Here is a 27,116-nt window from a genome sequence, read left to right as displayed (position 1 = left end):
TCTGTGGCTGCGTAGACGCTTTGTTAAGGCTGAGAAAATAATCCTGATGACATCATAGTGACATCACAGAAAGCTTCCATTAAAAACCAGGGGCATGGAGTTTAAAGGACATGAGTGTTTACAAGGCAGGATACAAAATATGCCATCTAGTTGCAATATGGAAAATGTAGGATTAAGTGTTCTGGCTCTGCTGTTTTCATTTTTACTTTTTTATTTATTTTTAGTCCCTCAGTTTTATGAAAGTACTGTACAGAATCACTGGAGTTCCCCTTTACTTGAATACACTACTGTTCACCTTAATGTAGCCTTTGAACACTTTTTCCCATCGCTGATGCTTTACAAATATGTGAACAACAAATAAACTCAGTGAAGTTGAGTTAATGTTTAAACTCATAACTGCTTTACATAGATTTTATGTCATAAACATACATAGATACAAATCAATGGCTGAAGAGCAAAACCTCCTATCTGAAAAATGCACTTTTTTGAGAAAACTTGCAGAATGCTATTTGTTAAGGATACCCAATACATAACACACTGTTTTTAGACTATATTACTATATTATGTGGTGTTGTTTACGGTATGTTTTATGGTTATTACGGTATTGTTAACACATAATATAGTAATATAGTCCAAAAACAGTGTATTATATATTGGGTATCCTTAACAAATAGCATTCTGCAAGAAGACAACAAGTATTTTTCAGATCGGAGGTTTTTCTCTTCGGCCATCCAAATCTAAGTCCAAAGGCAGGCTGTATGCAAACTGAGTATGTATGTGAGTTTTGTTCTTTTAGTATTGCCATTAAAAAAAAAAAAATACAGTAATTTTGACAGCTTGGCTGCGCATAGATGTCAAGACAAGACATGACAGCGGAAAGAAAGACATTTAAAGACACTTGATTGCAAAGAATCAAGCTAAAGTACTGTACAGTTTTGTACAGTTCAGTTTTGATGTAAATGGTCAAGTATTTTCATTTTGTGCAACTTTATATTTCTACTCTGCTACAGATTTCAACTGAAAATATTGTACTTTTTATTCCGCAACATATATTTGTAGTTACTAGTTAATTTGCAGGCTAAACATACAGTAAATTCACTGCTTAATGTTTTACTACTCAATGTATCAGTAATTTATAATCTGCATAATAAGTACTTTTATTTTTGCTACTTTGGGTACATGTTGTACTTTCTAAGTACAAATTTAAATCCAGGACTTTAACTTGTAATGGAGTACTTTTACAATGTTTTTTGTTTGTTTTTTTTACTTTGGCTAAATTAAGAGATCTATAAAATCTTTTCCAACCCTGTTTGTTTGACATGTAGCTCAGTTCAGTCAAACCTGAAGCTAAATACTGTAACAGGACTGAGTTGTAAACAGTCCTTTATTATTGTTAATCTTCCCTTTTTGACATGACTGTCAGTTCGTATCGTTGTGGTTCTTTTACATCCAGAACACACGATCACAATCAGGTGAGAGCGAGCAAAAAAAAAAAAAAAAATCATAAGTGATCATGAAGGTATTTTAGTGTGAACGCAGCCTGAAACAGATGCAACATGGCCTCCCCTGGGGTGACGGGGTGAGGACTAACCACCCCCACTATCTCTCTCTCTCTCTCTCTCTCTCCCCTTCTCTCTGTTTGTCTCATGCTCGCTCTCTCTCTCTCTATCTTCCTCCTCATTATAGAGACAGAACAACCCTTCTGCTGTGAACAGAGTGTCCCTCTTTTGTCCCGGCTGCCTCGCTTGGCTGGAAACCTAAAATCTCTTCTCTGCCTCCCAACCTGAGGACGCCTCCCAACTTCTGAGGTATTAATTTTACATCGAGATGAGCTGTAATTTTTTTTTTTCCCCCTGCGTGGCGGCATGTGCCTGTAAACTCACAGGGTCACCGTGCCTGCAGAGATGAGGGAGGAAACAAAAGAAATCAGCAGCAGAGATCTCTGTCCCACCAACCGCCTCCCCTCCACCACCCCACTAACGCCAGAAGACATGAAACCCATTATCTTGATGGGATCAGGCAGCATCCATCTTAATACTGGATTGCATATGATGACAATAATGATTCTCAGAGCAACATGCCACCAGCTCGAGAGCTTCCTGGTGGCAGGTTTGGAGCAAATCCCGTGAGGATTTTTATTTTTTTATTTTTTTTAAAAAACCCCACTTACAAAAAAAGAGTCGGCTTGTATCTCAATCTGGTTTAATCTAACTGTGAATTATTTATCAAATGAGATCTATCTGCTGGAGCGTCTGTCCATCTATTTTTCATCGTCCGCAGGTCCCAATCCTGTCATTTCCTTAATCATAACTTCAATTATTACCCTGATCTAATGCACTAACTTTTAATAAATCATACCAGTTGAATCAGCCCCCCAATTGGTGTGTTATTTATTATTGGCTTGATGCAGGGGCCAGTTTTTTTTTAAGGGGGGGTTGGGGGGGCCTGGTAGACTTTAACTCATGCAGGGAGTTGATGTCTTTATGGGAGGGACCAGACAGAGATACCATAGCGCCACATGCTGCCTGCAGAAGGGAAGTGAAGGTTGCATTTTTTTTTTTTTTTTTTTTTTCCTCCCCCTGGTTTCTGATTCATCGCTCTGCAGCTGTGAGCCTTTTGTTGCAGCCACACAGTGAAAACAGCGAGCAACAACAACTGGGGCTTAATCTGTGATTTACTGCGAGTGATTCAGTCAGCTGTTCATTCAGACATTTAGTCTTACTCCACGGAAGGACGTCGTTCGGGTGGTTTTTAGTGTTATTTTACTTGCTGTTGAGTGTGAAACGGCGTAAAATAAATCAAATTAAAGACATAAAATAGCATTGTTGAAGTGCAAATTCAAGGACGTAGAAAAAGTGTAATTTTTTGAAGATTCATGCAGTAAAATAGATATTTTTCCAGTTTTTTGCATGTTTTTAAACCTCACATTTTATTTGGCTCATGCACTAATTAAAAAAGTAATAATAAAATTACTGCTGCAAATAAAGTTAACTTCTCATCACATGCACACATTTTTAAAAATCTTGTTTATGCCATTTTTTTAATCTTAAACCAGCATTTCTATTTAATGAATTAGCAGCTCTGTGTGTGTGTGTGTGTGTGTGTGTGTGTGTGTGTGAGAGAGAGGAGGTGGAGAACTGAAACAACTGAACAAAATAACAATAAGAGATAATAATTCTAATGATAATTATATCCTGCACGGCCGCATAACGTACAGTCTCCTCTTCACTATCAGACAGATTATATTCATCAGTTTAATGTTGTTTTATCTGAGGCGGCTCATATTCAGTGGGTGGCCTCCTGCTCGCTCTCTGCCGTCCGCATCCACAGCAGGTACAGAGTGACCTCAGCAGGACGACAGATGAACTGCAGCCTGATGTCTTGTCAGTCAAACCACCGTCTGAGGAAACACTATATGATCATGAATGTGTGTTTTTTTTTGTTTGTTTGCTGCAGCGACACAGTCACAATAACAAGAGTTAAATTTAAGAAATGTTCTGAATGGACGAGGTGGAGCAGCAGCTGTACATCCAATGAGAGTCTGTTAAATCTGAACAAGTTTCTCTCTTTACTTTCAAGTGATACATCAATTTTAATCTCATTTCTCCGGGTTAGATTTACACAGCGATTAACGTCCGGCCAGTTTGATAAATTTCACTGCTGTTTATTGCCCCCCCGCACTCAGAAAGTTAAGATTCTCATATTCACAAAGTAATTTCCAAATTAATTCTCTCTTCAGCAGACAAGCGATAAATAAGAGACGTTACAAATGACTGCAGTGTTTTGTCGTCAGTCGTCTCGTATAGTTTGACTAAATAGCTGCAGAATGAAAGAGATTTGTTTTTTATGGTGGAGAACTGTGATGGTTTGATACTGAAGTGATTTGAGTCGAGGTGACACAGGATTTATGTGAAATCGGCTCATTTGTGAACTTAATGTACAAAGAAGTGAGAGGAGATCTGTGGTGCTACATGCTAACACACTTAGCTCACATTATGTTGAGTGACAGCGTTCTCTCAGCATCAGGAAAATGAAATCTGGCAGCATCTAAAGCTAATTGATGATTCAAGTTTTGTGCATAATTTTGGTTCTAACTACACAACTTAGAGTAACTACAGTCAGGGCCTGAAGCAGGATTTTAGGTGCAATGAGGTTGTGAGTTTATTTTATTTATTGATTTAACTGTTCAGTTATATTTTCTGTAAAGTGTATCTGTCGGGAATATAACTCTAGTAGAGAAATAGAACATCTGATTTCATATTGATTGACTTTTGTATCGGATTTTGTGTGTTTTTGTTTGTTTTGCTTTGTTTTTATTTTGTCCCACATTTTATCGAAGCTTTCAGTGTCCCACTGCTCTGTGAAGCACTTACTGTTTTGAAAAGTGCTATAAAAGTTAAGTTATTATTATTATTATTATTTTGTATTTAAACCGCTTCACACAGTCCTGTCAGTAAGACTTTATGATGTCGTTTTGGACAAGTGTCAGATGAATAAGCCTAAAAAATACTGAACCGTGTGAAGTGTTTGTGTAACTGCAGAATGTCCACATTCCTGTTCAAGTCTTTAAAAGCCCCACATTCCCAAAACCAGCACTCAGGACTGTAAATCAGATCAGAGGGAACCAATCACACTCTCTCTGTCTAAACACCTCAACATGGCTGCAAACAGGTGATGTCACCTCACATATTTTCAGATTTCTTACACTGATTTATTTTTATTTTGTCTGTGGAAAATATAAGTGATAAATTAATACATATTTTATTTCATTAATAAGTCCCATTCACTTCCTTCTGCTGATAAAGACCTTTAGATGCTGTATGAAAGCTCTAAAAAGCTAGTAAGTGGACTTTGAATTGAGATTTAAGTTTTATTAATTCATGTAGTCTCATTTAGACCAATAACATATATGCACACATGCATCATGAAGTAACCCAAAGCAGTCATCACACACACACTAATTAAAACAACCATAAATAATATTATAAATATGAGTGTGTAGAACTTTAAAGTCCCTCAGAGTGTCTGACTTCAGTGTGTTTTGATGGTCATACTGGTAGGAAGGTTCATAGTTCATAGTTGGTGTAATGAACCTTTAAACCAATTCTGTGATCTGGTGTTATGCTTTAAATCACTCGAGATTTCAACGAGCATAAACGTGACGTCAGCCGCCTCTAATCAATATGCACAGAATGATCAAACCTGGAGGGAACAGAGACAAACTGTTGGATTTTTTTTGCTTTTTTTTTTTTGGTTTTTGTAAAGATTAACAGGGAAACTTTTCATTGATTGTTTATTTCCTTGTGTTGGGATTGTGAATATTTAAGGGCTGTTACTGGTCTTATTGTTTTTTATACCAGTTACCACCACCACCGTTCTGTATGTGTGGTCTTGTGTCTAACAGGAAGCATACTGAGGAGGCTTCAGCCCATAACTCTGCATAAGTCACGGTGAGCAGACTTTTCAGTTTGTCTCATGAATCCGTTTGGAAGTTGCTGCACCTGTGCATTTCATAGAAGAAGAGAGTGGAAAAGCATGACTGTGTAAATGGCATCCACTGGTTTAAAGGCAGTGAACAAACATACAGAATATCTCCGTAATCCAGTGTAGATAATATAGTGGATTGTACTTTTTATCTGTTTTGAAAGGAGAGTTAAGCTCTGTTTTAGTAGAAGATTCCAATGTGAACATTTAGTATTTGAGCGAGGTGTATAACGGGAGTTTTGTAGAATAATCTTTAATTTGGGTTGTTACACATGCTTTTCTGAGGGTCAAGAATCATCTTCTATAATCTTAAATTAAGTCTGAGTTATCAGTTTCCCACTAGTGATTATTATAAGTGGCAGCAGCAGAAAACAAAAGCTTCATTTCCCATCTCTGTCCAAGCATTAGAAACAAATATCTGATATAAATCTGGTGTTATAAGTTCATAATTTCACAGTTTTCCACCTCATGTCAGAAACTTGCTGTTAAAGTCATTTAAAGCACTTTTGTCGAATATATTTGAGCTTCAGAATCAAACCGTTTGTCGTTCCAACCTGAAGTTGTTTTAGGTGAGTTGTTAAAAGGTGAAGAGGTAGATGAGTACAAGTAACAATCATAAAAAGCTTTTTTTGGCTTTGAAAAATAAACAATTACATGATTTTTTCAATCTAAATCTTCTTTGGAGAACTCAAGAAAACCAATCTGTGTCCCATGTAACTCTGCAGAAAGAGGATAACTGCGCATATGCAGGTCTAATCTAAAGTCAGTTTTATAATAAAGGGCTTATTTTGGCATTTTTCTGAAGAAAAAAAAATAAAAATAAAGTACCCTGCATACATACTCTTTGTGTCAAAAAGCTTAAACAGTTCGTCTGAGTGACGAGGACGGGGCTTACCATTTCTGATCCATTAAGGATTACCAGCAAGTTTCGTCCAGCTGCAAAAAAGCGCAACACGTCGCAGCAGTTGTTGCTGTTGGAGGGTATTAATCTCATTCCCAGCAGCAGCTAAATGTCCTAAAACAACCACTCTGTCCTCCTCCTTAATCCTTCCACTGTTGTAAAAAAAAATTGTTTTCGCTTTTCTTTGGAATCCCAGCAGGAATTACAAGACAGGGAACCAGATGTATCTTCTAAGACTACAAAAAAAAAAAAAAAAAAAAAAAAAAAAAAGTAAAAGGAAGCCCGGAGATTAAGACTAATGCCTTTCAATATTGTTATACAGATGAAACTTTCAAAAAAAAAAAAGAAAAAAAAGTACAAAGAGACTAAGCAACAATGCCATTTCATTCCCAGAAAGAGCTCAATGGCCCAGATGCTGCATGGATAGATTCAGAGACATTAGTGCTGGAACATTTGTTGATGCAACATTTCATTTTTACATTTTTCAGTTGGTGATTTACTGCCCTGCATATGGCCTCCGAGAAGAAAAACGCATCAAGTTTTGCACTAAATGTTTCCTTTTTTGTTGTATGATATTTCTTGCCTAATGATAGCAGCTCGGTTTATATTTTATTTATTTGTTTATCATGTGATTAATTATGAGGACAGTACAGATGAATCAACACGTGCATTCAACACAACAAAAACAAAAACAACAGATAAACTATAAAGATAAATATATAAAGATATTCAGAAACAATAAGAATAATGTTTTTTTGTCCCATTTTTCTCTAATTTAATAAACACCACGATCAAATAGTTGTGAAATATTATAAACAAATTAGGGACCAATGTGGTTAAACTTGACAACTGCTTAGAAATTAATTTTAAAGTTCCTCTAAACTGTCACCTGACAGAAAATTTAGTTTCTGTAAATCTAAGTTGAGTCACATTATCGTCCAGCACACAGCTGCTAAATCATGCTTCCTTTTGTGCCTTTTGTGTCACCTGTTTAAATACCTCAGACCACATATTTCACTGATTGGACCGACAGATCCGGTTTGTTCTGGTCTAGTTTTTGGTTTTGGGGGAAAAACAGACCAGAAGAAGCTGGTTATAATTTGAAACCAGAGCCTCAAAAAACAGAAAACAGCCTGTGAGATGTGTTGTGTGTTGGCGATTTGTTTAGATTGTTTAACTTGTTGTAATGTTGATGCTTTTTTAGAAGTCAAGGTTACATAAAACTGTTGTTTAATCCAGTTTTAACCTGGTCTGGACTGTCTAGACCCAATCAGTGTTTACTGGGTCAGTATGGAAACAAATATTACATCAGTGTCATTGCTAAAACTCTCTTTTGGATATTGTTTCCTCAGGAGATGCCTGAGCTTTCTCAGGTTGGTTCTTTTCAGGAACATGTAACCAGTATTTCCACACACTCCCTCCCTCCCTCTGCGGCGGTCTGATTTCACCCCCAGCTCTGTGGGAAGAGCAAAGAGCTGTCCCCGGCACTTTGCGTCAAGGCCCGAAGCACGGTCAGCCACAGAGAGATGCAGATGTGATCGATGTGAAGAGAATGGGAGAGGAAGAGAAACTCTGTGTGACACGGATGGAGGGGGAGGAAGGGGGGGGGGGGGGGGGGGGGGGGGGGGGGAGGAAAAGGCGAGGCCACATCAGACGACTGCCGAGCTGCATCCAAGTGTCAGTGTCCCAAAATAGTGGCGAGCGACGACCAGACTGAAGACACCAAACAAACAACAGCTCTCAGATCAAGTAAACATTGGCTAACGCGCGAGACACGACAAACTGTGAAGCCTCCCTCTGTCTTCCGGTCTCGTTAATCAGAGCTGTGGAGAAAGCGATCGGAGGGGACACCCGTCCTATTAGAGGAGGCTGCAGCAGCACCGCCGCCGCCGCCGTCTCTCTCCCCTCCTCTGACCGAGGTCCTCGCAAACACTTTGCCTTTCGAAAAAATGTTGACAAGCTCCCTCTGTGCGGTGCTGTGTGGACACAGAGGACAGAGTCTCGTCTCCAGCAGATGTCTTGTGGCGCCGACTATAAATAAAGCCAATGAGACCAGCCGGCCGCTGACGAGCACAAGCCGCCGCGAGGCCGTGTTAGCTTTGCAAAGGGCCTGTCTAGACTTGGCACGGCAGGCAGGCTAACATTTGGCAGGCCCTGCGTCGAAGCCTGTGATGCCTGTGAGCTTTGTGTTCAGGGAGAGGGAAAAAATAAAGATTCTAGCCCCCCAGATTTGAGGTTTTATCAAAGTTGTTTTCGATGTAGGGGCAGGTGGGAGAGGAAACGGTGGGAGCTGAGGTGCATAAAGGAAGCAGCGCTCGGTAGAAAGGCGCCCGAGGAAACAAAAAACATGGCTGCAGAGGAGAACATGTCATGCATTGTTAATTTCTCCTCTCTGCAGTAACATATAGTCAATTTAGCAAGCGTTTAACATCAGTGAGAAGAAGCATAACATCTAATGTATTTACCCTTCTGAATGTTCTGTTAAACGCGGTGTAACAGTCAAGAGAGAAGTGCACCAGTGTAGCCTTGTGTTTCATTGATGACCCTGACGATCCCAAAGGACATTTGTAGCCCGGAGGCCTGTCTGTCTCTATTTAAACCAGTCTAACAGCTCCTTGTTTGGAAAGGAGAGACTTTCACTTGCCAAGACAGTGCAGGAAGCCTCAATTAAGATGTAATGCGGTGTTATTTTATGGCACGTTTCATAGCAATATGCATCTACAGTCAGAGAGAAAATATCCCGAGACGGACGTAACACGGAACACTTCCGGCATCTCCGCGACAGCTGAACTATAATCATCACAAACGCGATATTTTGACACCAATAAAATGGCAGAAATCACCTTTTATAAGAAACATTCAGAGTATAAGTAGGAGCGCTTTAATTTCATGTTCCATTACACGCAGCCTAAGCGCAAAATGACGTCGAGGCACGTTTCTCCGCATTAAGTCTGACAGAAAAATGGAGGACGGAAATCAAAAGTAAAGATTTAGTAAAAGAAAAAAAAAAAAAAAGCTGATGACAGATTGTCAGAGTGAATCAGTGAGTGAGGAGTCAAGAAAGAAGGTGGTGGGGCGGGTCAAGGGGAGTCGTCCTTATGAAAACCCTCCGTCGGAGTCCGCGGTCTCCGGTGCATGTGAGAGGTCACGCTCTCACAGAAGTATCAGGGTCTGAAAACTGGACCTCCATAAAAAAAAAAAAAAAACCTGAAGCTCTCATATCAGCCATTTCTGACATTGGTAAAAACAATCTTACTAAGGTAGAGAAGGTACTGATTGTATGTGTTTTAGGGTTAAATTGGATGTTTTGTACAGTATTTGTGTTTTAAATCTTAATAGTTAAACCCTAAATTACAAATAATCAACAAATAAATAATGTTGAAACCAATGTGAAAGCACTATAAGCTGCACTTCCTCTAGTGACCACTAGATGCTGCCTCCACGACAACACAGACTATTATGTTATACAATATATAATATAATTTACACACATATATATACTTCTAAACATCATGGGAAATATACATACTTGCTGTTTTTCCAAGAGCTAAAGGAGAAGGATCCAACCAATCACGTGTGTGTGTGTGTTAAGTGAAGCTAAAGCCAGTAGGAGATTAGTTTAGCTTAGCTTAGCATAAAGACTGCAAGCGCCTCTAAAGCTCATTAATGAACACGTTATATCTTGTTTGTTTAATCTGTACAGAAACAGGGCTGCCAACTTTCGACTTGAGCTCGGCATCACATTTGTCGTGTGTGTCAGTATTTGCTGTGGCAGCGAAATGATTTGCATTTGTATTGGAAAAGTGGAAAATAGGCGTAATATCACACTTCTGATTTATTTAAAAATGTATTTAGAAATATTTGCATGAAATAAATATGACTAAGATTACACTGAGCAGCATGCATGGAAATAAATATATATGTATATAATAGATTTGTGTATATTTCTCACTTTCCCCTGCTGCTGTTGCATTGTGCTGCTCTGTCTTGTCTGTCTGTGCGCTGTCAGTTTCCTCTTTTTGCGCTGCAACGTTATCAGTTATGAATTTGTTTTGGGTTTTTTTTGTTCTTTCCTCCTGCTTCCTGTCTTTAAGCTATAGGCTGATCACCATGTCTGTACATAGACATGACACTGGCATCAATAATAATAATAAGTGCATTTCCCAAAGTGTTGAGCTATTCCCTTAAATAAAGAGTCAATAAATTGTTTTCCTGACATCACAAAAAAAGAAACAGGAGCAGTCAAACGATCAGAAAGGTTGTAAACAGGTTAGTCAAACTTATTTAGAAAAAAAGATGAAGGCAAACAGACAACAAATTATTACCAAAATGTCTCTTGTAAACATGCATCACAGTTTATAGACGGACTTCCTGCTTCAGTTTTGACCACACATACATACTGCAGTTGTGCTCACGCCATTTTCTTTGCAATGAGGGGTTTCGGTCCACTACCTTTCAATTTTACCTCCAAATAAAGTGGTGAAGATAAACTGCTGGTTCGTTTACAACATGATTGTCTCGTGTTTCTGATGTAACGATGTTCCCAGATCTCAGCAATTACTTTGGTACTAAGGTTATCATGATCCATGGCTTCAAAACATCCATGTAGAAACATTTTTATTACTTGTTTTTGTCCAAATTTCTTCTTTTTCTTGCGCAAAACCCAACTGAAGTCAGTGTGTTCCCAAGTAGAAGAACAGTTAGTTGTTTTATAACCAAGGCTGGATTACCAAGTGGGCCCCAAAAGACCCACAAGCCCAGTTTACTCCGGATTATTTGAGTCAACATAATTTGATTAATCGTAAATTTGTTAGAAATTTGCACCACTGAGGTACAATCTGAACTCTGACAGGTCCTCCATCCTCCATCTGGTGATCCTGGTCTTGAAGAGGGACTAGTTTGAAGACTTAAATAGTTTTAGTTTATATTGAGCTCATTTGTTGTAAAGTTGTGTTTTTATCAAACTGCACACAGAAAACTGAGGCCAAGGTAGTATTATCCCATCATAGGAGTAACGTAAGGCTGCAATCAACAAGTATTTTCATCATTAACAAGTCTGACATTTATTTTATTTAATAATCCATCAGTTGTTTAGTGTATAAAATGTCAGGAAACTGCTGATCTTTATTCCCTGAAACCCAAGTTAACAAATTCAGATGATTTGTTTTGTCTGACAAACAGTCAAAACCTAAATGATGTCGAGTTTACGATCATGGAAAACTGAGAAAACTAGCAAATATTCACATCTTAGAAGCGGCTACATGTGAATTTTTAGCTTTCTTCCATTAAAAAGTGACTTATAGGGATTATTTTTCTATTTGATTAATCAACTAATCACGTCAGGGTGCTGTTTGGGTCGATAGGGAGTCTCAGGAAGGTTAATCCTGCCATGTTTATACGTAACTGATAATGATGTGGGGAAGGAAAGAGAGAGAAGGAAAAGATAGTGTACATGTTCCTCTGTGTGTGTCACCTACTTTGTAAACGCTCTTTCCAATCAGATATAGCAAATGAGTGCAAATCACTGCCAACTGTAAACCCACTAAATCAATTAACATCTCCGAGCAGCGACTACAGCAGCAGGAGATTCTTGTTGTTTGCCCTTGCATGCACGAGTTACTATCTTAACTTGGCAGCTGACACTTTGCCAGAGTGGATGTGCTGAGAGGTGTATTAGAAGTGATAATGAAGAACACACTTCCACTTGAGAATGAGGCAATTAAAGTAAGGGTGTAAACAGCAGAGGGAGGACTGAGTGTGACTTCCCTCCTGAGGGAATCCTCCAACATCTCTCACACCTGAGAGGTCTGCGGAGAGAGAGAGAGAGAGAGAGAGAGAGCTCGCTCTGATGAGGATTCCTGATGACAGTTAGCGACAGGAGGATATAACACGGTCTCACAGTGCAGCGGGATGACAGCCAGGAGACTGAGAGCTGCACTGAATGGCCTATTTAACATTGGCCACACCTGCACACTTTAGTATGTATTTAAATTAATACTTTATCAATGATGTGACCTTTCAAGAGGCCGATGTGGCTCAAAGATTAATGTACAAACTAGATCGATTAGACAGTAAAAAGAACATTATTCAGCAGCCAGTTTGATAATCGATTAATCACTTAAGTCATTTTTCAAGCAAATATACTAAACACATTCAGATGGTTGATTAAATATCTTTTGGATTTTGACTGCTGGTGGGACAAAACAAGAAATCTGAAGATGTCTGAGTTCTGGAAAACTGTGATGGTCATTTTTCACAATGTTTTGACATTTTATAGACTAAATGATTAATCAACTAATTGACGAAATTGTTGCCTCGTACAAACTCCATTAAGAGTAAGATAATCTGGGGGAAAAAATCAATAATACAGCACTACTTTTACTTTATTTATACCAACAATAATATTTGTTTTCTTACCACAAAGGCTACAATGGTGATAACAAGTAGCAAATTAAATGATTAAATAGAAGTTAAAAATATTTAAGTATAAAACATGCAAGAAATGTTTCAAGGCCTTCTGAAGGCCTGATTTAGCCATTTAAACGTCTTTAGACAGTAGACAGAATTATGAGTAATGTAATTTCATAAGAATTAGAGTAGTAATTACTAATATACCAACACAGATTATAGAGTGCCACTGTTGCCTGTCTGACAGATGTGGATGCAGGCAAATCTTGTACAGCTATGTTAAATAATATCACAGTTATTATTATTTGGGCATATTAATATTTTGCTTAATTGTTGCTGCTTTCAGTATAATCATGATGAGTTTCTTTTATTTTGTTCTTTCATGCAAAACAAATCATTTGAATACTTTTATACGAGCAAGATAATATCTAATTTGTTAGTGTTAATGATAACTTGAAACTTGAGCTTTTGAGAATGAATGTTAATATCTACATTTTGCCTTAGTAAACTTAATTTAAAGTTGTGTAGGGTGGCAATGCAGATTTAATACCCTAATATCGTTTTGCTTAATTTACTGTATTTAATAGTGTGCAACTTTTGGTTGTTCGAATATTCAGTAAAATTCAATAAGAAAAAGAGAAAAAAAATAGAGCGTGAAAGCTTCTACTCAATCTTGGAAAAAAAATCTTAACTCAAAATCCACTTACTGGCTTTTTTGGCAGCTTTTAACTGCGCCTTACGGGCTATCTTCATGTTTTTTACTCAGGCAGTGTTTGGGCACGCTCGCTGGCCGGAGGGGTCCTTTGTTGATGACGTCGCTGGTGATTTGGAAGATGTTGTAGCCGAAACTTGACCAGCGCAGCGTTGTGTTTCAAGTTGATGTTAACTAATGTCTACAAATGCGTAGTAGCTACTATAAGCTCCAAAATGGCACAAACTGCTCATATACTAAATTAAAAGGTGAGTTTGTTGTTTATTTCATGGCTCTAAACAAAGCGGCTTATTAGCTAGCCTGTTAAATCACACTCCTGTCAGCTGTACGTAGCATGTAGATACCAAACCGCTTATAAAAGTTCTGTTATCTTAAGGGTGATTTGGTTTATGGTCATGTTATTCATCTGATAAAACCTAATTTAATACATCATGTGGTTAATTGGTGTTTGTGGACTTATTCGGCATTAAATAATTATCAAAGCAAGAGCGAAATATCGATAAAAGGACCACTTTTATAATTTGTGACAATGGTCGCCGTCGCCTTCTACAGTGCAGTTTCGCTGGATGGTTTAATTGAAGCTACTTTGGTAGGAAAGACATTTCTAGACAATTTAAATTGTAATAATAAATGCTCCTTGGTGTATCGGATGCTTTTATGGGTTAAAGTTTGGATCTTTGGGCTTTTTAAAAAGTCTTGAACAATGTTTTGGAGGCGTGAATGTTTACTAGTACACAAGGCCGAAAATTGTCATATTAGTGGACGGAGTTTGGTGTTAGTTTTTCTTTGAGAGTGGAGCAGATCAGAGATAAGCTGCAGATAGTTTCGTGACGTGAGATTACATGCAGACTACTTCGGTGGCTGCGATTTGAAAGTAGACGAGTATTGTTAACTTTCTTTTTTTCAGTACATTTTTATTATTATTTTTCATTTAATCAAACTGTAATTTCTAAAAGCAATACAGTCCACACACTTCTTCACTCCCACCGCCTCAGGCCACAAACCAAACAAAACAACAAAAAACACCAACAAAAAGTAAAATCAGCACTTCCATTATATAACATGAGCCAAAATAATGTCTTTACCAACAGTCCATTAAACATTATATATACAGTATGTACAAACTGGTGACAACTTAAAGGAAAAACTGGTCCAGGTCTGAATGCTGGACCCCTACAGCAAGGGGATCCAGTGGCTCTGTTATGCTGTGGGGGGCATTTCGCTGGCATGGTTTGGGTCCCCTTGTCCCCTTAGAGGGAAGAGTCACTGCAAAGCAATACAAAAGTCTGTAAGTATGAAAATGATGTGAATCATATGCTGTGGCCTTCGCAGTCACCAGATCTCAACCCAGTTGAACACCTGTGGGAGATTTTGGTCCGACGTGTTAGACAGCTCTTTCCACCACCATCATCAAAACACCAAATGAGGGAATATCTTTTGGGAGAATGGTGTTCATCCCTCCAGTAGAGTTCAGAGACTTGTAGAATCAATGCCAAGGCGCATTGAAGCTGTTCTGGCAGCACATTGTGGCCCAACACCTTTCTAAGACACGTTATGGTGGTTTTTCCTTTAGTTTGTCACCCTTCATATATATAACAACATCTTCTCTTTCTGGAATTTTGCATTTTCCAAATAAATGTTAGCTTTCTCCTCTAGTTTCTTAAACTTTCCCTTAATGTTGACTTTTTGCCTTGTTTGTCACTTAACCTCTTAATAAAGATGGTTGAAGTCAGCCTAAAATGAGTCACTGACATTCCTGTTCCCCTGGACAGTGAGGAAAAACAATTACACAGTTACACAACTAGTTAGACTTGTGATGTAAGAAACTGTCTTAATTGCATCTGATTTGGATCTGATGTTGTCTCCTCAGCTTCAGGTCTAAAGACTAAAGCAGACTCCGCTGGCTCAGCCATGCCTCAGAAACTCCAGAAGAATGCCCAGACTGCACATTACATCGAGCTGGGAGGTTATCAGTACTGGCCTGTGCTGGTGCCCCGCGGCATCAGACTCTACACCTACGAACAGATCCCGGGGTTTCTGAGGGAGAACCCTTACATCACAGATGGATACAGAGCGTACCTGCCCTCCAGGCTCTGCATTAAAAGGTGAGAAGCAGAAATCAACAGGGTCTCGATACATAAGGTCGAAATACACTGTACTTACTGTGTTTGTTATTGTCAGTAGCTTATTATCCACAGTTATTTTGGGAACAAACACTTGATTATTTTACATGTGGCACTTTATTCATTCTGAGTTTTGACTATACCGGTCCTCAGGGAAGACAGGGTGCATTGCAAAATACAGTTTACATAAAAATACATGGACACCTTGGGAAAAAACAGAGAAAAGTACATTTTAAACTTTTGAATTAAGACATAAAATCCAAATCATTTCTGCAACAGAAGAGGTGCTGTAGGTGTTTCTTACATCATCCACAGGACAGGAAAACAAACCTTTTACTTATTTATAGTCCTTGGCTACAGTGACTTGTGGTTTTCTCTACTGTTAAAGTTGCTCTTCTTTAAAAACATTTCCTAAAAACAACAGCTTGATACCCACAAAAGTGCCCGTAAAGACAGGTTTCCCACTTGCCCACATAGTGACTGTTAGAAAACTGTGCAGTTAATTTAACAGTTGACAAAGTAAACGGTTTTTACTCATTTCAGTGATGTGGAGCAATAAGTTGATTCACAAGATTTAATGCTGTGAAGTAACAGACTTTATAGCAGCTAATTATATCAAATGTTCTTCAATTAGCCAGAGTCAAGAGAGGATGTTGGGTGCGGTTGAGATTACTCAGTCTGTAATAAAAGATGATGTTCTGTGAGGAGAACTGACGTATTTTTGATTGATTTAAAGTTTGTATATCTTCTCTGCAGCCTCTTCATTCTGTCCAATGAGACGGTGAATATCTGGAGCCACCTGCTGGGCTTCCTGCTCTTCTTCTGTCTCGGGGTGTACAACATGGCCTCCGTGCTGCCGGCCTTCGGCGCCTCCAGAGAGGACTACGTCATCTACTCCATCGCGCTCTTCTGCTTCCAGGTACAAGACTTTCCAGAGTTTTCCAGTTTGCCTCAGCCATGATGGTTGTTAGAAATGTCTGATTAGGACGTCTCCTTACATCTTGACCAGATTACTTGGTTGATATTTCAGTAATTAAGATTAAAGTTTTTTAGTTTATATTTTGTTAGTAAATCCCTCTGTATGTTGGACTATTATAAAACACATAATCACATAATCATTGAGGGCATGCCATCATTTTCAATGCTGTTGAGAGTACAATTGAAACGGAATAAACACACAAAATCAATTAACATACATCAACAGAACACAGTTAAAAACACAAGAGCAGAGTATTAGTTTTAATGTGTGTTATAAAATGTTCCAAGTTTCTGCAGCACAAAACTAAAAGAAGTTTCCCCAAAATAATATTTGCACACTGGACTTTGAGCGTTAGCCAATCACTTGCACGAGTCAAATCAATAGAAACCAACGTCTTACTGTTAAAGATGCCCACCCAACCTCTTCATACAAGATGCAATGATGAGTAGAATAACTGTCACCGGTAATAAATCTTAGGGTGGAGTGATCAACTGAATCAACTGAGTGTCTATAGATAACATCACCATAAACCAAAACAGAGAAGAAGAAGAAGGCCTCAATTATCCGCTTCATACTGAACATTGGAAAATTATCTCTTGTTTCTGTACAAATATCCAATTTTTTTGTCGTAGCTTGCTGACAAGTGTGAAATTTAACTTATTGATCCAGCCAGATACCAAGATATTTATACTCCAAGACCCTCTCAATACCATGTCCATTCAGGGTGGTAATATACAAACTATTGTTCACAATATCTCCTGGCTGTAGAGAAAAGCATATATTTAATCTTGTTTGTATTTAGGACTAATTTAAAATGAAAAAGTGCATCTTGCAATTTGTCAAAGGCTTGTTGTAGGATTTCAAGCAATACAGAACTGTACCATCCACATAAAGATAAGCATTGCAATTTGTTATAAAGGATGTAATGTTGTTAATATAAATTGTGAACAAGACAGGACCCAGTATTGAACCTTGTGGAATCCCCTTTGACAGCAGTAAAAATACAAAACGATCATTTCTCAAAATGGCACATTGCTGTCTATGAGACAATCAAAATCAATATCACAAAGCCTCTGTAGGAACCATAGACTGTATAAAAATATGGACGTAGTTACCGTGATGTCACCTGTTGGTTTCTGAAGAGCGCTTTTGAAGCTCAAAGTGAGCTCCTCCGGCCGTCGCCATCTTGGCAGTGCGTGACTCTGCCTAACTCCCAGCCAATCAAAAATGGGCAAAGAGGCGGGGCTGAATGGCTGAAACAAGCCACCTAGCGGCTGGCGGACCTGTCACTCAAAGCAGCCATGTCCTTCATTATGCATAACTTTACGGTTTAATAAAGTTTAAACGGATGAGTAATAAAAAAAATCCCCCCCCGTACAGTTGTCATGAAAGAGGAAATTAGCTACAGAGACCAAAACCATTGTTTGTACCAGGCTGTAAACATGTTTATTTCTGCTGTAAAGTTGGGCATTTTAACATGGGGGTCTATGGGGATTGACTCGCTTTTGGAGCCTGAAGTGGCCATTCAAGGAACTGCAGTTTTTGGCTTCATTTTACAGCCCCGGAGGTTGCTGCTCAGTAGGAACACAGCATGATCAACAGTGTCAAATGCTTTTGTTAAATCGACATAGAGGGGAGCACTATATTTCCCTTTGTCAACAGCAAATGCAATATCATTTATAACCAAAGTAAAAGCAGTGACAGTACTATGTTTAGCTCTGAATCCAGATTGGTGTGGACTTAACACAACATTTCTTGAGAGGAATGATTTGAGCTGATTATTAACTAATGACTCCAGGACTTTAGCAAGACAGGACAGTTGGCCGATAATAATTAAGATAATTTTTATCACCTCCCTTATGCAGTGGGACTACATGTGCAGATTTCCAGACCTGAAGGATAACTCCAGTAGAGATAGAGAGATTAAAGAGATATGTCATTTGTTCAGCAAAAAATGGGGCACAGAGCTTTAAAAAAAAAAAGAGGGTCTAGTTTATCCTCTCCTGTTTCTTTCCTGCAATCGATAGCTTGAAGTGTCTCCTTAACAACAGAGAGAGTGAAGGCCTGTAGAGTGAACTGAGAGGTTTAAGGAGGGCGCATGAGCCAAAGGCTTATTATTAAGAGCAGATCCTGAGTACACCTTATCACACAAGATTCCCTGCAGCAGCAAAATGTGTGTTGAAAGCATGGAAAATCTCTGAAGTCTCATTTATTAAAGCTATAATATGTAATTATTCCACATTAAAATGTCTAAAAACAACTAGACCTATGTTATATATGTTGTTGAGTTGTGTACTTACATTATCCCAAATGTTTCCAACAATTTTCAAGCCCAGAGAAATCTGTAATTTAATCAAAGTAACGGACCGTTTCATTTGGTCGCCTGTCAATGGCGTCATACCTCCTCTACCAAAGAGTAAACAAGCACAAGATGCATACGGCGGCGCTGTGTTTGTCCGCTACAATGGCGTCTACCAAAGAGTAACTTACACACATACAAGATAATACATCGGCATTGTGGTTGTTCCACACAAACTGTTATAAATTGACTTTTATTCAGTTTTAAGCCACATTTTCATGATAAATTTAGGTCGTTTTTAACTATATCTTTTAGCCGGAAGAAGGATTTTAGTCATTGGACGTCTGGATCTTAAGTTATCAGAGAAATAAACTGGACAAACGTTAGCAGCAGCTCGGCTAACAGCCCCTCCAGGAAGTCCGGTGGTCACCAAACATCGTCGGAGAAATATTGATTTTTTAAGTGAAACAGTTTTAATTAGTATTTTAATGATTTTAATCTGCGTGTACGTTTGTTTTTGGAGAGGAGGAGACCTCTGTGGATAAAAACATCTCGAATGATGAACACTGGAGTAATCCTATCCCGGTGAAGCTGGTTATTTAACAACGAAGACAACAACTCCCATGATCCCTTGCTACTTCACACCGTCATCACACTCCATCTTTTGTCATTGTTTTGATTGAGACCCCTAGCGGCTGAAATTACATATTGTGCGTTTAAGCAGTCATTAAACATAACATGGGAAGGAATACATATAGAGGAGTTGTATTTATTTACTTTTACTGCTTTCCAAATATTTGACAGGTTTGTAAAAGAGCAAGAGATGAATTCTATGTAATAATTGAACATTTATTTCTGAGTTGGGCTGATTTGTCTCTTGCCTTGAACATCATCGACAGTTCTTTGGAGAACCGGGGACGTGATCTGTCTTTAACCTTAAACTTTTTTAAAAGGTGCATGTTTATAAATGATAGGAAGTAATGAATTTGTGAAATATTCCAATGCCAGTTCTACATCTGGTATTTCAGAGGTGTGATGTATATTACTGTCAGCAAGGTCACTGAGAAAAGCCCGTTCGTTAGAAGTTTTTAAATTTCTTTTGGTAACAATCCTAGAGCTCGATCTTTCCAGTGGAGCACTTCTAACGCACAGTGGTCACTAAGGCCAAGCACAGAAACTCTGGAAGCAGTAATATCGTCCCTCCTATTGGACAGAATCAAATCAATCATTGTTGATTTTGAAGGGTCTTTCAAATTAGGTCTGGTCGGCTCATCAATCAACTGTGACAGATTGAGATTTTCATACATCTCTTTTAGACTATTTGCCAACCAGTTTTGGTCCGTCTATTCTGTACAAATTATGTAAGGAAACCTCAGAATTATGCATATTCTGTTTAAGCCAGTTTTCTGTCAGAACCAGGATATTTGGGTCAGTTTGTGATACAAGAATTTTCAGGCGATCTAATTTAAATTGATTACACAGACTTCTGATATTTAAATGCATCGACCCTCGGGCCATTTCTGGATTTGAAAGCATGTGGGTTAAATAAGATTTTCCAAGAGTCACAAGAGGGCACATGGCACCCTAAAGCTTATTTGGGGTTTGGGTTTTATGATTATTACATTTTCAGGGTCATAACAACTTTCAAATAGGCTGATGGTGTTTATGAGGGCCACTAGTGATCAGTACAGCGTTCTCAAATTGGGCTCACCTGGATTTTTTGGCATCACCGGGCTTAAAATGATCAAATTCACCGATATAATAAAAATTCTTGGGAGATGAACAACTAAAATCTATTGAGGCATCAAGGTGTCTCTCTGTTAAGGCTGCTGACACAATCCGTACCTGTAGGGGGCGTCAGAGTTTGAGGAATCTGTGGGCAGAGGAGGGAAGCGACCACAGCAGCACAGGTGTTTTCAATCATCAGTCCGAGACACTGCGGAGAATGTTTCCAGTTAACATCCTTGAACCCAGGCGGATCAGGTGTAATCCATCTTTTCCTAAAATATGAGGAACGTTCCCAAAAAGAGATTAAAATTGTCAGTGTAAAAAGAGTCCGTGTGTGTGTGTGTGTGTGTGTGTGTGTGGAGCAGTGTGAGTGGAGCCATGTGTGCAAGCTGACAAGTCTAGAGAACCAGCCAATCCCACGATCCAAAGTAGGAATTGGACCGGAGATAAAGAAACTTTTTCCCCCCCTGGTGGCCTTTCAGCAAGTTAAAAAGAAGGCTAAAATCATGTTTCAGCAGTTCAGACTGCTGGCGATTGATGTCGTTTTGTACCGACGTGTATCACAAGCTTTGTTGCTGTGGGATATATTTTTATTTTTTTTTACAAAAGGCTGGGAATTCTTTCAGCCAAATCTTTCACAGTAGCTCCAGGAAAGTTGGCTGTACAAGACTTGACAACCAGAGTCTTCAAATCCATGTTGGAAAAAATATTTTTTAAAAGAAACCCTCTTACAGTATGTTCAATCAGCGATATATTTACATGTCGTGTTGCTGTGTGTATGCTACATATACCATCATTGTGTATTTGTCTGTCCTCAGCTGTGTATGCTCTGCTCGGTGGGTTACCACCTGTTCTGCTGCCACCGCTCGGAGAAGACCAGCCGCCGCTGGATGGCGCTGGACTACGCGGGTATTTCCATCGGCATCCTGGGCTGCTACGTCCCCGGAGTCTTCTACACCTTCTACTGCAATAATGTACGTTCATCTTCAGCTTGTAGAGGTTCACCTCTCTGATATCAAATCTTTTATTGATTTAGTTTCCTTTATATTGCATTTACAGATCATATTGGCTGGTAAATATGAGAATTCATCAGCTGTTTTACCTTCTAGCTAAGCTTGCAGATCTTAAAAAGCACCTGATGTATGATTAAGTGCAGGTACATGCCAGGAAATGTATCATTTGCCGAATGATGTGTGTTATTGATTTAATAGAAATGTCAGATTTCTCTTGAGTCTGACATTTGACCGGCCTGCTGGTGATATTAGTCACTTGTTGTGTCATCTGACCCCTTATGTCTCCCTCTAGAGCCGCATCCAGAGCATTATTTTAAATCCTTACACAATGCTAAATGTGAACGAGCTACCCTCCAATCCTCCTGTGATTCAATTACACTCGGCTCTGTAAATTGTAAACGGCTGACTGTTTTTTCCCTTGCGGAGTCTCATTGAAAGCAGCTTAATAATGTTAAGCTCTGTTTCCTATATATTCCCCCCTGAACTCACCACTGTATTTCTCTTCCCAGCACTTCCACAATCTCCAGAAGATTGCTGCAGCTTCATTTAAACACACACTTTACAAAAGACAACCACGTCGGTGCTTACACACAGTACAATTGATAGATTATTAGGAGAAAATAAGACCATGGAATAAGAAAGCATGTAAAAAAACGCCAAACATTTTCTGCTTCCTGCTTCTCAAATGTAGGAATTTGCTGCTTTTCTCTGTTTTATATCATTATAAACTGAATATCTCTGGCTTTTCAACTGTTTCTCGCACTCTTGGACATTACCTTAGTTACAGACTAAAAGTTCAGTTAATCAAAAAACTAATAAACAGATTAATTAGTATTGAAAATAACTGTTTCAGCTCAACCTGACAGTAGAATTAATGAGGGATTTAAATGGAAATGATTATTATTTATGACACTTTTACCTGAGACTACACAACCATGACGGTTCAGAGAAACATCTTCATCTTTTGCTGCCCATATCATTATTGTTCAGGGAATTGAAACTTATTTTGCGATTACACTCTTTGCAGCTACATTAAACGCATTTTACAGAATGTAAAATATGTTTATGTGTGAAGCTTCACTTTATTAACCGTCTATCCACATCTACACCTCCTCCCCGGAGACTTCTGATCGCAGCGTCCTCAGCCTTTGAGAAGCAGTAATTGAATAAAGCTGAAGTGGAGCCCACAGTCTGGCTCTGCTGATTGACTCATTGTTCCTGGTGAATAAGCAACACGACACCTTCGCCGCGCTCGCCGTTTGGAAAATAGCCTCTGATGACACAAGCCAGTTTCAGTTCCTTATTCCAGCCGCCCACCACCATGTTTTTTTTTTCTCTCTCTCTCTCTCTCTCCTGGTTGCTTCTCCTCTCTATCCTTTTTTTTTTTTCTTACTCCTGAAGTGTTTGGCTGTGCTCCTTACTGTTCGCTTTCCCCCGCATATTGGAAGCGCCGGGGTTATTTTGCCCCCAGAACGCAGCTGAAATCTGCTCCAGCTCAAACCAGATGGCTGCGTTCACGGAGCGGTCCGTCACTCCTGTTCCCCACCATATGACGTTCGCAAGTCTGGGAGCCGTCTCAGCGTCCCCCACCCCTCTCCCTCCCCCCCCCCCACCCCCCCGTCCTTGCCAAGACTGGGGCTCTCCGCTTCTGGGTGGCTCCACTCCTGTGGCAAGCCAAGTCCCTAAAGAAAAAAAAAACTGACTTTTTATATTTAGCCAGTCAAACTCTTCTCTTCATCGGGAGTGTTTTTAGAAGATGCAGATCTGGAGAGAGAGAGAGAGAGAACACGGTGTCTGTCTGTCATGAAAAACGGGAGGAGAGCTTAAAAAATTTTTTTGGCTGAAACCGAGCCGGGGGCCTTGTTCCTGGTGCAAATTTATTCACTGTGAAATTCAGCAGGACTCGTCACACGAGGACGTGTGACTGGACGGAGGCCTACATCCACACAAAACGGACAGAAGGGACTGAGACGAGGCTGGTCCAGGCTGTGCACACAGTTACTTATAGAAGTTTAGATATTAAGAACAGATCTGAGGCTTTAGTGTACGTTTGGTTTATGATAAAAAAAAACAACAAAGTGAAAACAGTGGGAGGCCTGTTTTTATCAGATGCACAGATCTTAATTTGTTATATCGTCATATGCCTTTCGCAAATATAATAAAGCCGTACATGCCAGTTTTTTAAAAAAAGGAATCCCTTAAGAGAAAGAAGGAGAAAATTACCAAAAACTCATCACAGAAAGCAGCAACAATCATTTCCATTGTTGGTTAAATTGTCGCTTAATTCTTTCAATCAGTCAAATATCAGAAACACAATTTCCTAGAACCCAATCTGATGTCTTCAAATGACTTGTTTAGTCTGACAAACAGACCAAAACCCAAAGATTTGTTTTTCAATCACACAAAACAAAACATAAAAAGGAGCAAATCCACACATTCATGAAGCTGGAACCAAAGCATGTTTGGCTTGTTTCTTGATAAATTCTCTGTTTTGATCAACCGACCTTTTGAAAACAGCTGAAATCTAGATCACCATCAGAGGAAAATTATACAAAAAAATGACAGGTATTTAAAAACACAAGGGGATTTCCTTGAGAGGTCAAACTACTGAGGAATTGTCTAAATTTAAAGCCCTTTAAGCAGCTGTTAGTCTGATCTTTAATAACAGTTTCTGTGCTCTGTATGTACACTTACAGATTAGCTTATCAGTGACATTTTTCTTCCTCTGCAGCCCGTCTCTAGTTTTAAATCATTCAATAACTCACCTGTAAATGCACTGGTCTGATACCTCGATGTGTTTGTGTGTCTTTTTACATTTATGTTAGTTTTTGTTTTGTTTTTTTCTTGTTGAAACTGATCCTCACATGTGTGTGTGTTTGTAACTGTGCAGGTGGTTGTGATTGACCTTCCCCTTCTGTGTTTCTGTGTCCCTGCAGTACTGGCGGCAGGTGTACCTGGTGACGGTCCTGGCCATGATCCTGGCCGTCTTCTTCGCTCAGATCCACCCTCATTACCTCAGCAAGCAGTGGAAGCAGCTGCGCTCGCTCATCTTCTGCTCGGTGGCCGGATACGGCCTCATCCCCACCGTCCACTGGATCTGCATCACCGGAGGCTTCTCCTCCGAGCTTGTCCAGGTGACCACACGCGGCGTTGTCATGATAACTGTCGCGTTCACTGCTTTTTGATCTCTTATTAAAATAAATATTTCTCCCATTTTCAGGCTTTTGTGCCTCGGGTCCTGGGGATGTACTTAATCGCCGCGTTAGCTCTCATTTTCTACGTTTCAAAAGTCCCTGAACGTTACTTCCCAGGTGAGACTAGTCTTTGTTTTCAGTCTCTTCACTGGTAGTTTTGGATCATTTAGGAGATGATAAAATCTGTTCACTATCGCTATCAGCTTATTGTTTAGCAGAAATCATTCATATAATAATATTTACAAGTCCCAAAGGCTAAAGTTTCTATTTTGGAGGCTCTCAAACAGTTTGGAGCTTGATAAACAATGTTAAAGATTTAGTTTCATGTGATTCAAAGTGTAAATTTTCAGCATTAGGTGTCTCCTCCTTTTGTCACATTTGAAGCATTTTTAGAGCTGGAAAGTGTGTGTGTGTGTGTGTGTGTGTGTGTGTGTGTGTGTGTTTTATGGGTTTTTTCCAGGTCTTTAAAATCTTTAGGTTGCACAAAATATCCGGACAATTACCTGAAATACAGGTGTCTAAACATCAGTTACAACATTTTTTATTCTGTAATATTCAGGGGTTTTTTAAAAGATAAATGTTAGAGTTTTATTTCCTCCTCTGTGGCTGCAGGTCAGCTGAACTACCTGGGCTCCAGTCACCAGGTGTGGCACATGCTGCTGGTGCTGATGTTTTACTGGTGGCACCAGTCGTCAGGCTTCATCATGGCGTACAGACACAGCCAGCCGTGTCCCGACAGCCCCCAACACGCGTAGGACGCTGCTCAGCACGCTGGGAGACTCTGTTATAATGTAAGCAGCTGCTCCACTCATCATTATACACAGGTTTACAGCTGTTATATTCATAGATATTTGATATTTCTCCTTTTGGTTTTACTGATTTTTCAAATATTGTGGGACATATTCTGTCTTAAATGCTATGTTTACTCCCAGTAGAGAGGAGCAGCGGTTTAAAGCTGAACTCCTGTCAACTCAAGCTATTTTCTGTTAAATTTTCTAGGGCTGTAGTCAACCAAAGAAAATCTTGGCCGACTAAAATCGTACATAATCTTCAACTAATCGATTAGTCGCGCGGGAGGGGTTTAACGGGACAGAGTGCACAGTAAACTCGGCAGCTACACATTTCTCTGTTTTGTGTCTTCAGGTTATGCTAGCCCATTGTTGCTAACTTTGGAGCTAACCCCCTTTACTTTTCCAGCATTTGGGGAAACAACAGACGTGACTTTTTAGCATTTATTAACTGACACACTGTAGTCTGTACTGTACTGACAACTTACTACTAACCTTTTCCTCTGCCCCGCTCGCATCCACCGTCACTTCTCTGCCGCTCTTTCCCGCTCGCTACACAAACATACGCCTTAACGGAGCCACGCGACCAGTGGTTTCCCAGGCAACGACAGACGTTGACTCACGTACCGGAACAGCGCTGCACAGAGACTCCCAAACGCTATTCCAAACGGATATTCATTCGGATATCAAATATAAAAAAATATTTTTTTGGCCTGGCGGGGGTTCTCGTTGTGTCATTATTGAGAAACACAGATTCAGTAAACGTTGAGTACAGTTAGACCCAGCAGTCTCCGTTAGGTTGGGCGAGTTCAAAGTTGTGAAAACAACGGGGGTGTTTTGAATACACCCCCGTTGTTTTCTCAGGTAATTTGTTAGTCTGTCCCTCCCGCTGCAAGAAATAATGGATTAATCCTGGAAAGCTGTTGATGTAGCACTTTTCTCTTTATGAAAATAACACGAAGATTATTCGACCAATGAGAATTTAGTCGGACGAGAGCATATCGACCAGCAGACTACAGCCCTAAAATTTTCCAGAAATATGATTGGTTGACAGGAAGTTTAGTCAGTCTAAACTACAGAGAAGCTAAATAATCGTTGACAAATTTTAAAGAGGAAAATGTGAAAATGAGTAGAAGTACAGTGATACTTCCTGTCTCATTTAAGCTCCTGTGATGTTTCTAAATGTGTATTAATACTAATATTCATTCAATGAACTGAAACGAGGCCTCCAGTTGTTTTCTTAGCAGTTTGGATTTGAATGAGACACATTCAGACATTTCATCAGTAGCTGTAAAGACGTAATGTGTAACTAAATGACAACTGAACCTTGGATCGGAGGGTGTGATTACATAACAATCAGTGATGACTTTATTGATCAGCTTTCATGTGAACTACTAGACTCCTGTCATTATCATCAAAGACGGTTTTCAAGGAAATTCAAGTGACCATCTTGTGTCTTTAGAGTTGCATTAATCAGTATTTTCATA

The 27,116-nt window shown here is 39.3% G+C and overlaps 1 protein-coding gene across 3 annotated transcripts; it reads left to right on the top strand.

The window, feature by feature from the left end:
- Positions 1-1,690: 1,690 nt before the first annotated feature.
- paqr3a (progestin and adipoQ receptor family member IIIa) lies at positions 1,691-25,865 on the top strand. 3 transcript variants are annotated; one of them, XM_042422437.1, is made up of 8 exons: positions 1,691-1,808; positions 5,405-5,450; positions 15,376-15,610; positions 16,385-16,547; positions 21,453-21,608; positions 24,584-24,781; positions 24,868-24,958; positions 25,454-25,865. In XM_042422437.1, exons 3-8 carry the CDS (start codon positions 15,417-15,419, stop codon positions 25,594-25,596), a joined length of 945 nt encoding a protein of 314 aa, XP_042278371.1. In that variant the 5' UTR covers positions 1,691-1,808; positions 5,405-5,450; positions 15,376-15,416; the 3' UTR covers positions 25,597-25,865. The 3 variants fall into 3 exon arrangements, with proteins under 3 accessions (XP_042278371.1, XP_042278372.1, XP_042278370.1); XM_042422438.1 differs by lacking the exon at positions 5,405-5,450; XM_042422436.1 differs by lacking the exons at positions 1,691-1,808; positions 5,405-5,450 and adding an exon at positions 13,560-13,753 and having other exon boundaries at positions 25,454-25,864.
- Positions 25,866-27,116: the final 1,251 nt, after the last annotated feature.

Source organism: Thunnus maccoyii, chromosome 9 (assembly GCF_910596095.1).
Source record: "Thunnus maccoyii chromosome 9, fThuMac1.1, whole genome shotgun sequence".
NCBI lineage: Eukaryota > Metazoa > Chordata > Actinopteri > Scombriformes > Scombridae > Thunnus > Thunnus maccoyii.
This window is presented reverse-complemented; position numbering and strand designations above follow the sequence as displayed.